Raw genomic sequence first — 22693 nt, forward strand, 5'->3', positions numbered from 1 at the left:
ACTCCTGTAACATCTGTAACACCCAGCAGTCGCCTCGTTGTTCTGACACACACAACAAATCTATTGACTACACTACACACCAACTACACTGAAAAAAAGGCCATGTTGGATTTACTTGATTTAGGGCTGCTCGATTATGGCAAAAATGATAATCACGATTATTTTCACTGAAATTGAGATCTCGATTATTTGACGATATTTATTTAACCCTTTAAGACCTACCATAGAACCAAGTCCGCCAGAGCTTATATTATTTTTTTTACATGCTGTAGTGCCATTTGTGGGAGCATTTCAAGTTGCTATACAACTGTTATAGCCCATCCATCCATCCATTCACTTCCGCTTATCCTTTTCAGGGTCGCGGGGGGCGCTGGAGCCTATCCCAGCTGTCATAGGGCGAAAGGCGGGGTACACCCTGGACAGGTCGCCAGTCTGTCGCAGGGCTAACACACAGGGACAGACAACCATTCACACTCACATTCACTCGCACATTCACACCTAGTGGCAATTTGGATTATCCAATTAACCTATCCCCACAAGCTGCATGTCTTTGGACGGTGGGAGGAAGCCGGAGTACCCGGAGAGAACCCACACAAACACGGGGAGAACATGCAAACTCCACACAGAAAGACCCCGGCCTGATGTTGGAATTGAACTCAGGACCTTCTTGCTGTGAGGCAACAGTGCTAACCACCGTGCTGCCCGTGCTGTTATAGCCCATATTTTAATAATATGTATGCATTAAGTCCATAGTAACTACATTAATTGCAAAAAAGTGCAATAAACTACAAAAAAAATTGAAAATCGTTTTTGGTTTTTTTTACATATATTTCTATTTGGAGAAATTTAAGAGGTTTATCCCTCAAAACTTTAAATACAAAAAAGTTGCAAAAAATAGTTTACAATAACAGGAAACTTATTTTGAGTGTCTTCATAGTTTTATTTTGGAGATACACCAATTTTTATATACTGCAGGAAAAACAAAAAACAATCCTATGATGCAAATTTGCAAAGAAAACAACAGGTGCATCAAAATAAACTATTTTAAGCAGCACAATTCAAGTTCTAAGCATCACAGAAACTATTCAGAAAAGTATAGAGTCAAACATGACTTATAAAAACACCAGTATAGGCTTTTAAGGAGTACAAGTAAAAAACTACATTTTCCGCGAAAATGACGTCACTTCCGGTTTCGGGCAGGAAATGGCGGACATGCGATAGTTCGTGTTGTTTCATATGCAAAAAAAATTATTGCGCTAGCTTACGCGGTTCTGGTTCTACAGGGATTTAAAAATAGTTACGCAAAACGGAGCGTGCTGCTCTGACCGGCTTTAAAGGGTTAACAATAACAATGTATTGAATAATGACTTTAAAAAATAATATAAAATAGTGTGCAAATACTGATAACAGTGCAAATGTTTGCAATATAAGAAGTAAATGAAAAATGTAAACATCTATGTTTAGTGAACTTTGCAGTGTTGCTCTGTGGTGCAGCTACGACACCATAGCAAAGTTTACACACTATGTCTACTTGATGTCTGACTCTGCGAACCCATAATGTTTCCACACCACTGAAGTTTTTTTTACCTCTCTTTTCAACCAGCGGCAGTCACTCTCCTCTCCAAACAACTTCTGCTTAGCTTTCCGAGCTTCCCTCGGGTCCTCTTAATTTGTTGTGACGCGTGTTCGAAATGCAGAGAGGTGCGCTCAATTTGCCACACGGAGCAGCGCGAGAGTAAAGCACGAGGGAGGGGCTAATAATCGGCTCAGTCATTTTTAATGATCGTTGAAAGCCCAGATCGTAATCGTGATTAAAATTCGATTAATTGAACAGCCCTAACCTGATTCAGTAGTGGACATTGGCTGCACACAAATTGTTTGCTTTGGCAGAAACTTAAACAACTGAGTTAAATCAGCACAACCTTTTCATATTCAGTAAACCTGTACATTTTGTGTTCATAAAACGCGATTGAAACATGTTCAGATGAAGTAAGTTGAGCTCTTGGAATGTTTTAATCCTTCACAATTTTGTCATTTTATTTCAACACTATTCAATAACTTTTACACCAATACTACTTGGTCACTTAAATACTACATGTTGTCTTCATTTTACATAATGTTCAACAAAGTCTAGATCCTGGTTACCATAAAAATTGAATGGGTCTACAACAACTACCATCCTCCTATCTTTATCCTGGTTGCAGGGGGGCTGGGAAATAACCCTGAAGTGATAGGTTACGAGGCAGGGTACACCCTGAACAGCTCACCAGTCTATCACATAGAAACAAACAACCATTTACACTTACATTCACGGGTCATTTAGAATCACCAGTTAACTGCATGACTTTTAACTGTGGGAGGAAACCAGAATACCCAGAGAGATACCACTGCAAACTAGCCAGAATGTGGATTTGAACCCAGGACCTTCTTACTGTGAAGCAACAGCACTAACCACCATGCCAACAATGTAGGAAATTCAGGAAAGCTATGATTTCCTGTATTTGATGCAGAATTTTTTTGTTTTTGTCCTTGACAGGTTAAGGGCGACCGTGGCTCAGGGGGTTGGAAATCGCATCTGCAACCGGAAGGTCGCCGGTTCGATCCCCGGGCTCTCTGTCCTGGTCGTTGTGTCCTTGGGCAAGACACTTTACCCTACCGCCTACTGGTGTTGGCCAGAGGGGCCGATGGCGCGATATGGCAGCCTCGCTTCTGTCAGTCTGCCCCAGGGCAGCTGTGGCTACAACCGTAGCTGCCTCCACCAGTGTATGAATGTGAGAGTGAATGAATAGTGGTATTGTAAAGCGCTTTGGGTGCCTTGAAAAGCGCTATATAAATCCAATCCATTATTATTATAATCCACAACAAAAAGCAATAGCATGCACGTAGTGTGTGTGTGTGTGTAGTTGTCTGCCTCTTATAACTCCAGTGATTTTCCTGCAGTTTGAAATCTTGTGCGATCTTGTGAATTTCATGAGTTCAGCAACTAACCACTCTCACTAGATTGTATCAGGTCATCTCAACAAGAACAAATTAAGTTGTTGAATTTCGTACAGATCCTTCATGACTTAATTACGTTCATAGAAACATGAAATTATTGTGTTCAAATTACAAGTTAGACTTTTTTAATGTAACAACCACCCAATTTACTTTTTCAGTATACCAAAAAAAGTAGAGGTGGCTGCTTGACTTGACTGAGATGGATGCCTTCCTGAAACCCCGATCCAAAGAGCGCGAGTCTGAAACCCGTGCAGTGTCGCAGGATTTAACATTGATATATTATTGACTTACTTCACTTGAACATGATATGAACAATTTAATCTAGCCTCTTTGCATATCATGTAGTTTCTACACTATATAGTTAAACTTAACTTTAAAGCATGAGGCAATTGTGTTAAATACACACAAGATGCTTGCGTAAATCCAAGAGCTGGCCAATCCCTTTTTTTCAGTGTACACAAGACAACACACTAACTTTAGACTCCAAACACGTTAAACGTCGCAAATCTCTCACATCTCAAAACACTCCTAAAACTTCCTAAACAACTAAATGCCATGTTGCCATATCACTTTTTGATTGGTCGACATGGTAAATATTTCCACCAATAGGAAAAGGTGGGGGTTTTTTTGGTTTTGTTTTTGCTCACAGGCCGAGAGTGCTTTCGAGCAGTTTCCTTATAAAATGCCGTTTTAAACGTTTCTTTCTGCAGTAAATATAAACAATAATAGTATTCAGAAAAAAACAAACATTGCAATACTTTTTATCATAACTCTGGTTTTACGTGGCCTATCAACACAATTCAAAAACTGGTATAAAGTCCACACTTTTTCCGTCGATGTTGCATTAACTGGCATTAACTGGCATTAACTCAGCCAGTTAATGCGAGACAAATCTAACTGCTCATTAAAGATTTCTGGTTTGATCAGAAAATAAAATATTGGTCCATACACCTGAAAGTCCCAAAAACATCTTGTGAATTCTGTCTACGGATGTATCTCTGTATTTCCGTGGTGCTGATGCTGTGCTGAGCGGAAAGCTCCTGAAGCATTTGAAGTGTCGGAAAGTGGAAAGCTAACAACTTCCCTCTCACCAGTAGGCCAAGTTATTTTTAGCCAATTACAAGTTGAATCTGGTACTTGGGGTTGTTAGTTAAGATACCGTCATTAAGAAGAGGCATAACTAATGTGTCTATGCGAAATAATTTGCGATGTGCGCTGCTGGCGCGGCCAATTATTTTTTAATGCACCTTCTCAGATTAATTCACTGCGTGTCGTGCCCAGGGCTGGACTGGGACTAAAAAAATTGTCCCGGGAATTTGACTTGAGATCGGCCCACCAGGTATTATAGGAAAAACCATAAAGCCTTTAAATGAAAACAAACACTGTTGTGACAGTGATGTACAGTCTTGTTGGTATATGTATGATTTCTACACATTTTACATCAGATAAAAACTTTGGTTGTAAGCTTCAGATAATTATTTAATAACAGCCAGACATTTTAAATGAGAATAAGAAAGAAAAGTATTTCTTTTTGCCCCCCTTTCCCCGTTAATGCCCTACCTGGCCCCCTGGCAAAACTTTGCTAATAAACAAGAGAGAAAAGCTGATCAGCTGATCATTGATCAGTTTCATGATTGAAGTAGCAACAGGAGAGAGAGGGGAGAGAATGAGAGGAGAAGAAGAGGCAGCTGTGCAGCGTAACGTTAGAATAACTCCAGCTTTGTGTCTTTTTCATTGTAGCTGAAGTACGGGACAAACTGTGTTCCTTTTCAGCTCAACACGAAACGCGTAATATTTTCTCTGAATGCGGGACGATTCAGTCTTTTTACGGGACGGTTGGCAACTCTACTGACTAACCTTATGAATAAAATAAAGTTCACTATCAGTAACATCATAGCACCCAGCCAGCTGTATATAAACTCTGTCATGCTAGCTAGTACGCAGTACGAGTTATTGTAACTGACTGTAAAAAGTCAGCACAACGAAAATAAACTCCACCTAAACTTGGTTCATATCTGACCCAGATAGACTGCAGGTAGGGCTGCACGATTTTGCATAAAATGAGAATCACGATTTTTTGGCTTAGAATTGAGATCACGATTCTCTCACGATTTTCTTTTCCAGTATAAATATTTATTGCACTTATTAACTGCACATCAACTTCGTAACAGTTGAGACTGAACATAAAAACAATAAATAAACATAAAAACAACAAATGTCTCACATTTTGTTGTTGCCGCAAAATGTACTGCTTGAAATTTCGTCTCCACCGTTGCTCGACACTGCGTGTATAGAGCAGGTAGTGCAACAATAGAAAAATAGTTGCGGGACGGCACTGTGTAGCGTGTGTCTAGGGTGTTGATCATTTTCCTAAATCCCTCGTTTTGCACAGTGTCGATGGGAGCCATATCTTTGGTCAGGTGATAAGTGATAGCCTCCGTAATTTCTTTGTGCCTGCGGGAGTTCGACGTGTATAGGGAAGCGCTGTATAAGGTTCCCGTTATTGATGTTTGGGTGGTTGACCGGGACGGATTTTCTCCTGTCACTTTCTCGTCATCCCTGACGTGCTCAACGTTGTTTTTTCCCTGCTAATTTTAGCATCACACGGCACAGCTTCTGTATCACGTGGTATAAGGCTCCGCCCTTGTCATTTGTTGAGCAGGAAGAGTGAGCGCTTGTTTTCATGCAGATTACGTCCCGGATCAAAATGCGGTACAATCGTCGTGGTCGTTTTTGTTTTTTTTTTGTTTTGTTTTTTAAATCATTGTCATTTGGAAATGAGATCGCACATAAGTATGAATCGAGATCGCGATTTTCTAACGATTAATCGTGCAGCCCTAACTGCAGGTCATAACTTCTTACCTGAAATTCAGTTCACCTGACACTCGGACTGGCGGCTGAATCGGGGCTCTCCTCCTCCTGCCTCCCCTTTCCTTCATCCACCTGCTGGCCTCCACCACTTGTTGTTACTGAATCTGTGGAAGCTCCGCCATAGCTACCACCAAACAACTGAGTTATTTTTACACACCGGCCAGCATCTGGCCAATCAACCACCTTTCATTGCCTATACCGTTACAAAGAAGAATAAAAATCATCGGCCCTCCGAGCAAATGGCCAGTCCAGCTATGGTCGTGCCAACAGTTAACCCTAGGGTTGCCGACCCCTGCTGTAGATCCTAGTGATCACTCCTGGCTGGAGTGCTGCATGGCTAATATTTCCTAATATTTGTTAATGAGCAATTCAGGGCTATGCAGAACAAAGTGAGCATCAGGCTCCTTGATAAATCCTCCACTTGATGGTGACTTGTGCAGTTACCTTGAAGTTGGCCTCTAGTGTTGTTCTTCACATCCCCAATTAATTTCTTGTATAGCCCTATGCATTCCAGGATCCACATGTGAGGCATTGAGTCATAAGCCTTTTTGCAATCAATCCAGGCAGTGCACAGATTGGTCAGTATGGTCTTAGAGTCTCGATTGACTGCTCTGTCTACCAGTATCTGGTGTGTCTAACAATTCCTTTCTGGGCCCCTCATGTAATGAATCATGTGCCTGTTCATTTCAGCCACTATGACGCCAGGACTGGCTGGATGGGATGGTTTCTTCTGGGGATCATAACTGTCTGGCTTTCAGTTAGTCATTCCAGTTGCATTTCATCCATTAGCTGGTTCATATGTGCTGCCAGGCATTCATCAAGTGCAGTTAGCTTATTTAACCAATAGATGTCTTTACCAACTGTCACTGCTGTCTTCCTCTGTGTCATGTGGGAATCTCTAAGCTCCTGCATTCATGCACAACAAACAAAAATAATACCACAGCACACCATGTGCCAGCAGCCTTGAGCAAAGAAGTCAGATAGATGTAAATAAACCTTTTTTCGATAACTCTCCCTTTACCATATATCAATCTCCTTTTATCACATGACCACGTACAATGCTTACGTGCCATTTTAATTTCACCTACTAATTAAAAGATGTCAAAAAATATATCCTAACCTTTGCAGTAACCATTATTACCTAAATTTACTTCAACCACTCTACAAGGTCAGGAGCACTTCCTAAGAGCATAGAAAAACACTATGTTTAAATAAAAACTACTATTAAGATCATATAACTGCCACTGGGGGAGAAGGCAGCCAGTGAGACCACATACAGAGTATTTTTGATTGCAGAGTCTCAGTTTTGTTTGGTCTCCAAAGACCTGAATATTTAGCAGCGTGAGATAGAAGAAACAACTCTAAGTACTCTGAAGATGGCAGTGTTTTCTTATTGCTACATGACAGTTTAAAAGAATTTACCACAGTTAGTGTTTGGAAAAAGGTGTAGCGAGAAACGAGAGGGTGACTAAAGCTGGAAGAGTGAGGGAAATCACCAGAGGACAGAAGGAAGGACAAATAACGGCAGTGTCATGCAGTGTCGACTCAGATGTGGCCCACTCGAGCTTGTTGTTTGTATGCACACATTAAATCCTGTGCAGCAGCCCAGAGACCCCAGGTATGATTATAATGAGCAGCTGAGAAAAACAGCACTATGTTTAGACAAGAACCTAACTCATCTGGTCAGAAGACTAAGGTCGCAGTGCGTACAAAAGGTGCTGAAGCTATTCTCTCACGTCAACAAATGCATGCTTTCATTTACATTTATCATTTTTCAGTAAACCATTTTTTGCATTCTTTGGAGGATAACTAATCTCAGAAGGATAATTTGGCATGTAGACATGATATAAGAAAAGCTTCTTTTAGCTATTCCTTTATACACAAGGGGTCACCGGACGGGAAAGGAAGCTCCTCACCTCCTGGATGTGAGCATTTGCCTTTGTTTCATACGATTGAACCTTTGATCTGCCATCTGACCAGACCATTACCTTTTCCCTTCATCCTTATTGTTTTTGTTGTAGCCTAGTCCTTTGTGGTCACTGAACGTCCTGAGTTTTACGTCAAATCATGTGGCTTTGGCTGATTGCGCACCTCTCAATTTTGTAACCTGGTGCATTGTGCTGAAGACAAAAGTGTAAGATCATGTTGGTTTTTACCACCACTTTAATGATATTCCAGTACAGAAACTGATTAACTGAAGTGTGTTAAAAAAAAAAAAAACCTTCAAAAAGTAGTAAATAATGTCACATCTAAAGAAAAAAAACTGAGAAATAATGTATCTGTCTGTAAAAGATTTCCCATACTTTTGGTGAGTTTCAAGGCAAAAAAGCATTGCTGACTAAACAGAACACAAAGACCCATTTCACACTTACCAAAAAAAATAACTTGATCATCCTCAAGACTTGAAAAAAATACTGTGTTGACTGATGAGACAAACTTTTATCAAGGCATAAAACTAACACAGAATTTCATAAAAAGAAAATCATGCAAAAAGTAAAACATGATGGTGGTTGTAGTGTGATAGTCTGTGGCTGCTTTGCTGATTCAAGACCTGGATGACTTGCTGTAATTGATGGAAACATAACTTCTGCTTTTTACCATACAAAATGCTGCAAAAAACAAAACCTCCAGCCATTGTTTGTGCATCAAATCTAAAATGCACTTGGGATATTCAGAAAGACAGCAAACTGAAATACCGGTAAAAAAAAAAAAAAGAAGCTAAAGAAAATTAAGGTTCTGGAGTGGCCTAGTTAAAATCAAGACTTAAATCTGATTAAGATGCTTTGGCCTGACCTTAAACAGGCCATTCATACTCAAAACATCTCCAATGTGATTGAATTAAAACAATTCTTCAAAGAAGGGGTAACATTTATGTATGTGGGGCCAAATGGGGCTTTCATGGGATATAGAACTCAATGCACTGGTCCAGAGCTCAGAGAGTGATCGGCCTCTGACAGAAAAATAGTACCCTGCTGCTTCCCCTGCAAACAAATCATTTTCCTTTAAAAGAGGCCAAAGAAACAGAGTGGAGAAGCCTCTGGCATCCTCTTTGAGTCTGTACGAAAACTAAACACTCCACTGTCTGCTCACCACCCGACAGCCAAGACGCCACTGCCGCCGTCTTTTGGTATTAATGCTGCTTGGTCGCTCCATAAAAGACTATGTAAAGTTCAAAAGATTGCTTTGGGCTTTATTGAGCATCAGAAGCCTGTGAAAGCAGCCAAAAAAAGCAACTTTTGCCTTCACTGAGAAGAAGAAACTGTTCATTTTAAAATGGCTTATTTATGGAGCTGCAGGAAATGGATTTTAAAAGCCAGAGAGATACAGCATGACTCGACAGTGGAGCTCTTTGTGCTGGAACGTCAACTCAATGGGAGACGGGGGCTGTGACCAAAGGAAGTACACCACAATTCAAATACATCAAATGTACTCTGAGACCTAAGTTAAAACAAGACCACAAGAAATAGAAGCATTTTTTTTGTTTCTGAATCATCTAGTGATTATTTTTTTTAAATTCAAAGAGCTCCTTCAAAATCAGCTAGTTTATATAGTAGTAAGTTATGTTGTCACTTGTCCAGTAAACTACCACGGTGGAAAAATAAATCCTATAAATCCTATTATTATTTAATTGTCTTTAATGCATCTGGCTTCTTTAAAATGCCAATCTTACCCATATTAAATTTACAAGATGAAACAGGCTCCATATCACCTATTGGTTTGTGAAATCCCCTTAAGATTATTGTTATACCTTAGAAAAATCTTAGATTAAAAGGGTGAAAATAATAGTAATTAGCTAGTTTCAATAGTACTGAAAGCAGCTGTATGACATGTCTAGAAAAGGGTTATGAGTCACTTTTTCTCTAATGGTTAAAATTTTATTTGTGAAGAAATTCATGAAGTCATTACTGATTAAAGTTAAAGCAACGTTTGGCTCAAGTGAGCTCGGACTCTTTGTTGGCCTAGCTACAGTGCTGAAAAGAACTAATCGCTCCCCAAGCCGACATAAATGCATAATTTTCGCAATGGTGTCATCTCTAAACAGGAAACATTGAAGTGGAGTGGAGTGAAGGGTGTCTGCATCAGTACACACACCCCTCCCCCTACCTCGCAATTCCCAAAAAGATTCAATGACATGGAAATGTTTAGTTCGTCAAGCATGAGCGCTAAAAATTATATAATGAGTTGAAGCTGCAGGAGTTGAGCACACACTGATTGTTTTGTTCACATTGTCATAGTTATTTCTTCAAGCAAGCAAAGTTTTTTTCCCCTCACAGCGTTTCAAGAATTGACCATTAAAGAAATCAAATGGCTGCATCCCAGTTTCCCCTCCATTTCTACATAGTTTAAGCTACTATGAGTTCAATCATTATATCAAGCTGGCAATGATATAAAACCACAGAGTAAAGAAACAGTTCATTTTATTTTATCTGCTCTATTTATCATTACTTTGTCAAATGAACCTTTTTGAGGGTTTAAACATGTTTAAAAACAAATGAAATTTTACGGACACATCAAGTCTTTGATAGACTCTGGGTTTCAAAAGTAAACACAGTTGGATGCACACTATTCTGAAGTTTGGCTTTAATTCAATGAAATGAAGAAAGCAGACAAAACTCAAGTCCTGGATCAAGCGTGGGCTCACTTATTGCATAACATAGGAATCAGCTTAAGTTTTTTTTATTTAATGTATGTTCTTAGTGAGGGGTTTAGGAATGTGGATTTCCAATAATTTATATTTGTCCTTGAATAACCTACATTTGCACTAATTAGAATCGCCATATCAAATAATCAATCAAACAATCCATAACCAATTCTGGACATCGATACGATGTCCAAACTAGGTCCACAATTTAGACCATGACCCAACTTGCATGTAAATATGACGTTCGACATTTGAATTCTGGGTAATGTTTTGATCTATGACAGATACAGGAAATTGACATAATTAAATGTAATATGCTAAATGAGCTTATGACCTCCCACATTTTTGACCAGCTTAGTGTTACAGCAGTAAACAACACTGATTCACAGAAACAAAGATGTAGGGATAAATATTTCAGTAAAAATTTATTTTCTGCTAAATTCGTATTGAAATGGGTATCTTTTACTTCATTTTAATGACCTAAAAGGAAAAAAAAAAAAGGTTTTCACTCTTTAATTACCAAATGTCAATGCTGTCAGTGAAAGGATTTTGCAGTGTTTGTGTTTCCACAGTTATCACATCATAAAAACAAACAAACAAATAAATAAATAAATGCATACTATTAATTTTAAATTACCGTAATTGTCGGGCTATAAGCCGCTACTTTTTGCACAAGCTTTGACCCTGCGGCTTTTAGTCAGGTGCAGCTTTTCTATGGATTGTCCATGATTTTTGTGATATCGTAAGACGATTTGTTTTGTTTGTTCCGCTGTTGTACGGCACTACGTTGCCTGGCGGAAGGGCGTGTAATCAGACACACAGTATCGGGGTTCAAGAGTGGTATGTTGGTCACGTGTCCATCCGCCAGGCAACATAGTGCCGTACAAGTAGCGTGAAAGACAAACTTCAAAGTAGCGCTACGCATTCAGCGGGAGGCGTGGATGACGAGCGGCGATAAACTTGCGAAAAGCAAGTTATGCTCAACTCCACCGGTGGAATCTAACAGCGTGGAAAAGTGTGAAAACATCCATGATCACCAACGGATTGCGAAGGGCTGGACTGCTGCATGATGGAGAGGAGGACACCGCCACGGCCCTTCTGAGGGTGTTCGACTCTGACACTGACAACGAGGATTTGTTTGGTTTTTAAAGTGACAACAAAGGAAAGAAGCGGAGAGTGGATGACGAAGCCTGAGCCTGAGCCTGTTCGTTTCCGACACTGGAGAAGAGGACTTTGGTGGTTTTAGTGCGCAGGAAGATGGTGGTGAATGACTGACTTTTCTTCTTGTTAAAGCCGTGTCACTGCACCTGAGCCTAAAAGGTAGTCCGGATCTATTTTTCTGGTGTGCTGTAGGTTATTGTTATGTACTACATTTGTTACTCATTTATGAAGCACAGTACATGTTTCGTACTTGTAATTACCGCTACTTGTACATATACCTAAAAAGTTATGCAAATATGTACCCATAACTTGTTTTTCAAAATATTAATAAAAGGGGTGTGTCTCCAAACAGCCATCTCTTTCCTGACAATTCCCTTTGTGCACATTCTCTTACATATGATAAGTCAACATTGAAACACCTGCGGCTTTTGGTCAGGTGCGGCTAATGTATATACAAAACAGGATTTTCCCCTGATTTTAGCTTGTGCGGCTAATATTCAGGTGCGCTTTGTAGTCCGGGAAATACGGTAATTGTTCCACTCCACAACATTTATAACAAGCAATGGATATTGCAATCAACAAGACTGGTGTGGAGATGATCTCATTCAACATAATTTCAATATTTCTTTAACTGCTTTGATTAGGTGTTTTAAAACATTTACATGTGCTGGTATGTGTAATAGTAGAATAGCCTTGATTAACTCAGCCTGACAGACTTAAAATTTTACTGATTATAACAACTGACAGACAATCATTTCTTAGAGAGAAATTTACTGAAAGGAAATTGGCTTCACTGGGGCAAACCGTTGGTAAATTGGGTAAATTAAATATTAAAGAACATCAGAGCAATTTCAATCATTTCCAGTCACATTAAAAGTGGCAATTCACTGAGTTCTCCACAGAAAGAAACAGCTCCCATTGTCTGCTCATAAACATTATACTGAGTTACAAAATATAAAAAAAATAAAAAATGAAAATTACTGCAGTATTGCTTTTAGATGGACTAATGAAGAAATGAAGATTTAAAATTCTATTATTATGCATGTCTGTAAGCTTTTGTTCAAATAGAAATATATTTCTCATAATGAATATGAGCAACCTGCTTCCAAAACAACATGCATGAAAAATAAAAAAAATACTGAGATTCCAAGAAGGTGAATGCAGATACACACAGAAAACACAAATCCCAGTTTCATTAAGTATTTCTCGTGGAGAAATCGAGATCTCAAATCATGGCTTTCAGCCCTCATTAAGAAACCACCATGAAGGATCTAGATGAAATGTCTAAATAAAAACACGGGGTGGCTTTCAGGAGATGGAACAGGTCATTTCCTAGTCAGAAGGTTGTTGGTTCGAGATACTAGTTTGTACCTCTAAAAAGGACCAGCCAACGAAAGAAGCGTCTATATAGCTATATTATTCCCTAATTTTCCCCTAATGGATGTATGGTGGATGAGTGTGTTTTTTCATAACTTATCCATTCGGTAAAGCTTTCAGTTAGCAGTGCAGTCTCTATGACATGTGCTAACATTGGTTAGCTGTAGCTAGTAGTTGTCTGCTAGGCCCCACCTCCAGTTATAGGAGTAATTGAAGTGTATCTCCCCATCATGTTGCTGATGTTTGTCTTTGTTATCCATTTTTACCAAACTTGGTTAATGACTTCTCAACTCAGCTTCAACCAGGTACAGTCCCTTGGGGGTCAGAAAAATAACATGGGCCAAAACACTAACAATGTGGCTTGAAAATGCAGTCCAGGAGAACTGCCATTTGAAGCAGACCCCAAAACCAACTCCCTTGAAAAAAAAAAAAAAGAAAGGATTTTTCTGTTCCATATGCAATAATGATAAAAAAAAAAAAAAACCCTGTTTCTTGTTGCTTGCCATTAATGCTCCATAGGAATAGCATCATCCTGTAGTTCAATTTCTCTGAACTGTTAGTTTGCCTGCCTATTGATCCTGCTTATCGGTTCCACTTGCACTTGTGCTAGAATCAGCTGATTTCATTTCATGTGCGGGAGCAGAAAAATAGTGGCCCAGTCTGCATAGTGGATATGGACATTACTTTTATTTTTACTGCATAAAAGGACAAAAGTACAATGGTGAAATGCAAACTGCATTATGCTGCTAACGCATCGGCTCATTGCAAGCCTCTGCACAGACAGCATGCTAACGCCAAGCTAGCCAAGAACCCAGAGTGATGTTAAAGTTGAGTGAATATTGACGCCAGCCCAGCAGCCAGACCATTAACTTTAACAAGTAACAGAAGTAGTGATAAGCAATCAGGCTATAGTCTCCATTTCTACCTGTTCATGTTCAAGTAGAATCACTGTGACGGTTTCTTTAAAATCTCTTTATACTGGTTATATCTTTGCTTTGTGTTGTCAGCTTTTTGTTCACAACTAAAAACTAAGAGAAAGTTCATGTGTGTCCTCATTAGAATAAGTGTTTGTGCTGGTGTGTGAAACTGTAGCCTATGAGTTTGTATTAATTAAATTGGTAATTATGAGATGACGCGTTTCACGTCATTTTACAGAGAAATGTTAAAATAATGTAACCCGTAGGAAAACAAATTACTTTCTCCTGGGAGTAATTACTGCAGCGGATGTGCATAATATTAACGTAACTGCCACAAACGTCTTTGTGGCAGTAAAAGTGATTCTGACGTTAAACATTAGTTCTGCATGACTTTTTTGCCAGGTAACTTGTGCCCCACCTGTCAGAACTCTGCACCCCACCAGTGGGGCACGCCACACACTTTGAGAACCACTGCACTAAACCAACAATACATAGTGCAAGTAAAATACAAATTGTAGTGTTATTTGGCTGGTAAAAATTCACGACTCTCAAAGTGCTATATTTCTCAAAAGACTACATTTCTCCTAATGAATATGAGTGGCATCCATCTGCTACTCCTCAACTCACAACACAAAGACCCTTATGTAATGCAACACAACAAAACCTATGAACAAGAAAACAGATTACGCATCCATTATGCTCTCTGCAGGAACTATCAAGTTAATTTTTATAGCAGTAAATGAAATTAGTGGCTGCAGGAAAGGAAAGGAAAATTTTAAAAATAAAATGAAATAAAGGAATGCCTGGAGAATGATCTGCAACAACCTAAAATATCCTAATTTAAAAAATGTAGGTATAGTTCATTGGTATGGCAGATCTGATCATCTGGTCAGGTCTTTCAGGTTAACAAGCAAAAAAAGAAAGCTGACTTGTATTCAAAAGCTTGGTTGTTAATTAAGTTCATCTGTTTGATGCAACACTTGAATCGAAAGCATGAGAAATGCTTCATAAACTGGTGTCAGTTAGAAGTGAATAAACAGCAAACTCATTCAATGTATTCAGAGTTTTATAATGAACCAGTCTGTAAAAAGCAGGATGTACCTGACAACCTCCAACTACAAAACTGTGTGGTCTTGTTCCATACTTAACTGACACAATATGATTTATATCTTGGTGCTCTGAATAATGATGGATATGCTCGCCCACTATTGTCACCGTCTTTCACAGACTTATACATTACCATGAAAAAGTATTTGCATCCTTCCTGATTTCTTAGTTTTTGCAATGTTGTTGCACTTATATGTTTCAGATAATCAAACTAATTTTAATATTAGACAAAGATGACCTGAGTAAATTCATCAATTAATTACCCTAATTGCCTCACTCTTCTTATCAGGATTGTTTTAATTCACATTGGAGGGTTTTCAGACTTGGACGGTCTGTTTAACCCTTGTATGGTCTTCATTTTTAGTACATGCTGGTATCCCTTGGGTTGAAGTGACTCAGGGCATTGTTTGGTGTTTTAGTCTAAAATAAAATTTTACTTCGTAAACCATTAACATATATTTTCTTTATCTCATTTTCCAACAGTAGAGAAAACATATGTTTAACTAGAAAATGTATATTCGGAAGAAACTGCAATGTGAATGCTGATAGCTTTCACATTGCTTTTCACCTAAATAGAAAAGTGTAGAACTGATGAAAGCTGACATTTACACAGAAGAAGTTGGAAAGTAGCTGAACAGGTTTAAAATGTACATTTGAGAAAGCTGAGTAATGACAAAAGAAAATTTAGAATCAAAAACATCTTAATGAATATTAAAAGTTCATATTCTTTAAATCACTGAATGACTGAAATGTGGGAGAATTCACTCTAGACAGCTAAATGCTGTAAGTTTAATCATCCAGTCACAAGAGTCATCATCTGATTCCAACTGCCTAGATCTGAACCACCTGTGTGCAGAAGAGAAATCCACCAATGAACAATAAGCTTGAATTTAGCAGGCCAAGCAAAATGCTCTATCCAGTAGGCCTGCACTAACTACTGACATACTATTATTCTGTGGCAAAACCCTGTCAAATCTACCTCGGTGCACCTGTTGAAAAACTGCTTCTTAATCCAAGACTCTAACTCCTGTCAAAATCAGTTTCAAACCACGAGGATCCCGAGGACTTGTTCTACACAACAGTGTGTTCTTTATGTTCCTGCTGTCAAAAATGTGGTCACAGAAGCGATTTAAAAAGTGGGGTCATTCCTGATGTTGAGATAAACTTCTCACTAAAAATACAATGTTTTTTTTTTTTAGGTATATAACGAAGCTTTATCTAAAGGATGCTTACCCTCAACCATGTATGATACCACTATCACTTTAATCCACAAGCCTGGTAAAGATCCTTTGGAGCCAGGTTCGTACCGACCAATAAGTCTATTGAACGTAGATAATAAAATATTGGCAAAAATTCAGGCTATGCGATTAGAGATAGTTCTCCCAACAGTTGTGTCGGAGGATCAAATGGGATTTGTAAAAAATAGACAGTTATTTTTTAATATTAGAAGGCTATTAAATGTTATATATACACATAATATTTATGATCAATCTGAAATACTACTCTCACTAGATGCGAAGAAGGCCTTTGACAGTGTCGAGTGGGATTTCCTCTTCCCGACCCTGTCAAAGTTTGGCATAGGCCCAAATCATATTTCCTTTGTTAAGCTGCTTTACACAAAACCTCAGGCCTCGGTTAACACAAATACGATAATTTCTAGTCCTTTCCTCCTCCACCGCTCTACAAGACAAGGGTGTCCTCTGACCCCATTGCTATTTGCACTTGTCATAGAACCTCTCGCCATGCAATTACGCTCTACAAAGAATTATAAAGGAATAAGGAGATTTGGTGTAGAACATAAGGTGTCTCTCTACGCAGATGATTTGTTGCTATATATCACTGACCCTATTAAACCATTGCCAAAAATTATGAGTTTTAACTGAAGTTGGGAAAATTTCTGGATACAAAATCAACCTAAGAAAAAGCATATTGTTTCCTATTAGTTCTTTAGAAAAGTTAGATAGCACTACATTGACTTCGTTTCCTTTTACCATCTCAAATACCTTGGAATAAATGTAACCCGTGAATTCTCTGGCCTTTTCAAACATAATTTTATTAATTTATACCATCAAACTGAAAAGAACTTGGAAAGACTGTCTAAACTGCCCATCTCGCTTGCTGGCCGAATAAATATCATTAGGATGAGCACTTTACCCAAATTCTTATTTTTGTTTCAATGTATCCCAATATTGATCACAAAAACTTCTTTCAAGAAAATAGACCAGTTAATTTCTCAGTTTATCTGGAACAAAAAGACACCCAGAATAAAGACCAAAGACCCAAGATTACAGGAGGAATGGGGTTGCCTTGCTTTCAGCTCTATTATTGGGCCTGTAACATACGTTGTATGTCATTCTGGGGTGGGGAACATAGACCTGATTGGGAACGGATGGAAAGTATGACTTTTTTCCCTAATACTCTTAAATCTTTGGTTTTTTCAAATTCAGATCCGGGTAAGTATAAATGTAAAAATTCGGTAGTATCCAACTCACTAAAAATTTGGTCTCAGATTAGAAGGCATTTTCATTGGCGTCAATGTTCAATCTTTACACCATTAACTCATAATCAAGCATACACATTGTTCTCAGGATCCACATTCCAGCTATGGACTTCCAAAGGGATACACACAATCAAGGATCTGTTTATTGATAATCTTTTTCCTTCGTTTCAACGACTTCAGCAAAAATTTTCCATAGAAAACAGACTTTTTCAAGTATTTACAAATACGTCATTTTATTAAAGAAACGCTTCCATCCTTTCCGAATGAACCACAAAAACTAGTTTCAGATGATCTGTTCCTGATGAACCCGCTAAAGAAAGGAGCTATTTCCAGGATCTACAACCAACTTTTGCAAATAGTACAACTACATTGGACCACTTGAGAAACGCTTGGAGTGAGGAACTGGATACTAACATCACTGAAGATCAATGAACTAAAGCACAAGAACTCATTCACTCCACTTCTGTCTGCTGCAGGCACGGACTACTACAATTTAAGGTCCTGCATAGGCTCCATTTGTCTAAACTGAAGGTTTCAAGGATGTTTCCAGGGGTGAACTCAAGATGTGATCGATGTGACCAGAATTCTGCCTCATTGTCACATACGTCTCCTCCCAGACCCAGTAATGGCACTTGTTGGTGCAGCTACAGTTAAATACTTAAATAACAAACAAATTCATGTTTTGAGTTTTATAGCACTGCTTGCAAGACGCCTTATACTTCTAAATTGGAAAAATAACCCCTCCCCAACTCACTCTGCTTGAAATGATGCATTGTGTAGACACAATGTATCATTTACAGCTGGAGAAAATTAAGTTTTCACTGAGAGATAATGTTAAACACTTTTACCTAATTTGGCAACCTTTTATAGATTACTTCAATAAGTAAACTGGGAGGGAAGGCCTCCTCCCATATCTGCTCCAAGTTTATATATATTGGTCTGGGCAGGTGTATTGTTCTTTTGGGGGGGGGTTTGTTTTGTTTTGTTGTTTGTTTGTTTGTTTTTTCTTCTCTCTTTCCCCTTTTTTTTCTTCTTTTTTTCTTTCCTCCTTTGTATATACTCATTTAGGTATATAAATATGTATGTATAGATATAGAGATGTGATGGTTAATATAAAAAAGAATAATTAAAAAAAAGAAAAGAGCAAATTCACTTTAAAAAAAAATACAATGTTTTTCTATGGGTCAGTTAGAAGGTTATCCCTGTACTTTGAGCAATACAGTTTAAAAATTTTATATCGCTGAACTTTAAAAGACACACTGTTGGAAAGAGAACAACAGTGGCTACGTTTTGAGGGTAAAATGATGGATGTAGAGCAAACACTGTGGACACAGCAACAGTTGAAACAGAAGACTCTGCCAAGATTTAATATTAATCTTGGCAGTGACAGACAGAGCTCATTAAGCAGGCAGGTGTGAGCCTGGTTGCTATAGAGCAGGGGTCGGCAACCCTAGGCACGCGTGCTACAGTTGGCACTCGAAGTCTTAACTGATGGCACGGCCATAGCTGGACTGGCCATCGAGCATACCGGGCATTTGCTCGGTGGGTCGATGATTTTTTTTCTTTTTGTAACGGTATAAACAATGAAAGGTGGTGGATTGGCCAGATGTTGGCCGGGGTGTAAAAATAACTCAGTTGTTTGGTGGTAGCTATGGCAGCTTCCACAGATTCAGTAACAACAAGTGGTGGAGGCCAGCAGGTGGATGAGAGAAAGGGGAGGCAGGAGGAGGAGAGACCCGAGGCGACCGCCAGTCCGAGTGTCAGGTGAACTGAACTTCAGGTAAGAAGTTATGACCTGCAGTCTATCTGAGTCAGATATGAACCAAGTTTAGGTGGAGTTTATTTTCGTTGTGCTGACTTTTTACAGTCTGTTACAATAACTCGTACTGCGTACTAGCTAGCATGACAGAGTTTATATACTGCTGGGTGGGTGCTTTGATGTTACTGATAGTGAATTTTATTTTATTCATAAGATTAGTTAGTAGAGTTGCCAATCGTCCCGTAAAAAGACGGAATCGTCCCGTATTCAGAGGAAATATTACGCTTATCTGGCTTATGATAGGAAAAATGAATTGAGACTGTGTCTTTATTAACATTATTACATGTACCAACCATTGTCAGCTTTGTTTTGAGAAGCTACTGTCCCAGTTTGTATGAAGTAAGTAGTCCTGCAGCCATTGTGGCCTTCTGACACATCTAATACCACCTGTGTCCCTTGGTTTCTCTCAGCAGCTCCTCCTTCTGGCTTCATTGTATAAATTTACACGTTCAGTTTTTTCTACTTTCAATTACTTTAATTGCTTCTTTGAGAAGAATAAGGGCTGTTTATGGGGCAGTCAAATGATTGCCTCGTGTGACACCAAAGAAAGCGTAATGCCAATGAAATATTTAATAATCAGCTACCTGCAGTTATAACAGTACCCAAGTGTACTTTGCAAAATATGTTTGTTTGTTTTTATTCACACAGGCTTCCGTACCATATACGCAAAGAGTAAATTAGTAAAGGTAAAGATGAAGATGAATGTGATTTCTGAGGGTAATCACAAGATTTAGCTCTAAGATTATCTATAATCTCTGACCTTCAGTTTTCTAGCCACTTCCACATGGTTGTCATAGACGAGGACATCGGCAATGAGGTTCTCCCTCTCCTTGGAGAAGGACAACTGTCCCTCTGTGACATGTGGCTCAACAATTACCTTCAGCAGAGTGTGAGGACACCTGGTCCCATCCCACACCTGGGAAAATAAAAAAACATGATATAGGTAATGAGCACGACACACATTTTTGACCTGATAAAAGCACAGAAACATGCAGGTGATGCTCATCTAGTCATCTGTCACTCTAATTTTGCAGCATTTTGCAGCCCGTACAGTCTCAAAAAGCTCTATGCCTGAATACAAACATGGTGCCTAAAAAGCAGAAGCAATATCACGCTGTATTGGAATAGAATCATGAAAGAATCACAAAGCCTGAACAGCTATTTGAAAACAGGCATTACTAAATGGAACAGAGAAAGATTATGCATGGTGAGTTGTCACTGGCCTCTTACAACATTAAGGTTCTGGATTTGAAGGTTCTGGTCAGGTGGCACCAACACATGATCCCAAGACTACAAGGATGCAAGTATTCTTCCACCAATTGTCACTTTTGGTGTCTGAGTGAATCACCACATTCCACTGACAGTTTTGATCTTCTTTTTGATGAGGTTTTCTTTTCTTTATCAAATAGCCTGCTATAATTTGAAAAACATATTTTCCTGATTGTATGTGTTGTTGCATAACAAAAGACTCTAGAAGTGGGTGAGAGCTGATTGGCAAGAGCCTGGCGTTTACTGCCAAATCCTATTCAAATTTATCTCCCCCATCACTGGCAGGAAACCAGTCACCACTTACAGCGTAGCTTCTGTTCTCAAACCTGAGGTGTAAAGTAAAACACATCAGTAGCAAAACAAAACACATGAGATCTCTTCCCAGTTGAAGCCACAAGATTACGGATGTTAATTCACGTGGAAAACAAAGGTTAACAAATTCTTTCAAAAACATTCACATGGCATTGAAAAGTGCTTTTCTTCAGGTTTCTTACCCTCAACAAGGTGCAGGTGGTATCAACAGGGGCCTTGGCCAGCAGCTGGCAGGTCAGGTCAAAGTAAGCTTTGGGCTGAACAGCAGACAGTGGGACTGTGCTGGTAACTGAGGCGAAGAGAGCCTGACTGGCAGCCCAGGATCGTAGCTCCTCCACCGTCCGCTGGTCGTCTGGGTCAAAGTGGAATGAACGGCTGGATGTCCGCGGTTCGACCGGTGCACCTTTCACCCCATCAAATGTCACCACAGAAAAACCAAAGGTGTTGACCAGCGTGATGGACTTGTTGAAAACTTGAGCCTGTGTAGACAGATGTAGAATTATTTATTACATTTCACATGAATAAAGATTATTCATCAATACATTAATATTACTATTTATTAATAGAGGTGATTTTGCAATATTTAATTCTCACCTGAAAATGTACAAATCAGTAGGGCAAAATATAGATACTAAACACACTAAATGCACTCTGCAGTCTTGCACCTTAACTCTGTGCATGCGAACAATGTCTCCATTCCGAAAGATTTTGGGATGGTCCTCCAGTTTCTCACAGAAGATGGTGCAGCCAATCTTTTCATTAGAGTGGTCAGTAATCTTCAGGCTAGAGCAGAAATCTGTGAAAAGAGAACTTTATGATATCAGAAAAAAGTGTCTAGTCTACCATAAAAACAATTCAACTGTTTCAGAGACTAGGACAGTAAGCACCAACACTTGTCTTCTTCACCTGTCCCTCCTGAACCTTCCTCCTCAGTGTGTCAAATGTTAAGCTATTCCTTGGGCTTTTTTGGTAATGATACTTCTAATGCAACCTGGCTTTAGCTTTGGAGGCCAAGCTCAGTGAACTGAAGACACAGCTCGACACCTGTGAAAATCCTGTAGCTAGCCAGGTACCTGTAGTAGGTGCAAGCGAAAGCAGTTTAGCTACAGTTTAGCTACTGTCCCCAACAGATTGTCCCAAATAACTGGGAAATCAGACTGGCTGAATGACTGTGAGTAGGAAGGGAAACTATTAAACAGAAGCCCGAAAAGGTTGATTCTGTTCATCTGGACGTAGTGTTTTCAGTAGGAGAAATGTTTCGTCACTCATCCAAGTGACTTTTTCAGTGTCAGCTGACTGCAGGTTTCCCCAATCTTATAAACAGTACATTTTAACAATGACTGAAACCAGCCCACTGATGAACAATGGGCTGGGAGGTCAGTTCCCTGATCATTAATACGCAAATTCTAATGATCACTGATCAAGAACCATTGATCAATGGTCATGAGTACCATTCACAGAGGGTAAAGTAAAGGGAAAGACCATCTCTGAATCGAGGAGGGGGTCTAAGGGTACATTTTTCACCATCTTACAATGCTGTGATTGCAGCCATTCCCCAACTCTCTTTTGGAGAGGAGGCTTCAGCCCCTGCTTTCCATCCAATTGGTTAAAAATAAAATGTTTATTTTTATGTTAATTTTGTTGCACGTGAAAACCTTTGTTGTCATTTTTAACTATATTCGATGGCCTCTTGGCTGTCTTGCAACAGTGTCAGCATGGGA

The 22693-nt window shown here is 39.1% G+C and overlaps 1 protein-coding gene across 5 annotated transcripts in view; it reads right to left on the reverse strand.

Moving 5' to 3' along the window:
* pot1 (protection of telomeres 1 homolog) overlaps window positions 1-22693 on the reverse strand; it is a 57368-nt gene that overhangs the window by 8082 nt on the left and 26593 nt on the right. For all 5 annotated transcript variants that reach the window (XR_014277969.1, XM_082541672.1, XM_082541674.1 and 2 more), the window contains exons 8-10: window positions 21638-21768; window positions 21155-21451; window positions 20152-20307 (exon numbers count right to left, since the gene is read on the reverse strand). Coding sequence is in view for 4 of the 5 variants with exons in the window: in XM_082541672.1 (XP_082397798.1) it covers window positions 20152-20307; window positions 21155-21451; window positions 21638-21768 (584 nt within the window). In the remaining variant the exon portion in view is untranslated. The remainder of the gene's footprint in view (window positions 1-20151; window positions 20308-21154; window positions 21452-21637; window positions 21769-22693) is intronic.

Source organism: Aulonocara stuartgranti (assembly GCF_965226115.1).
Source record: "Aulonocara stuartgranti genome assembly, chromosome: 7".
Classification (NCBI taxonomy): Eukaryota; Metazoa; Chordata; class Actinopteri; order Cichliformes; family Cichlidae; genus Aulonocara; species Aulonocara stuartgranti.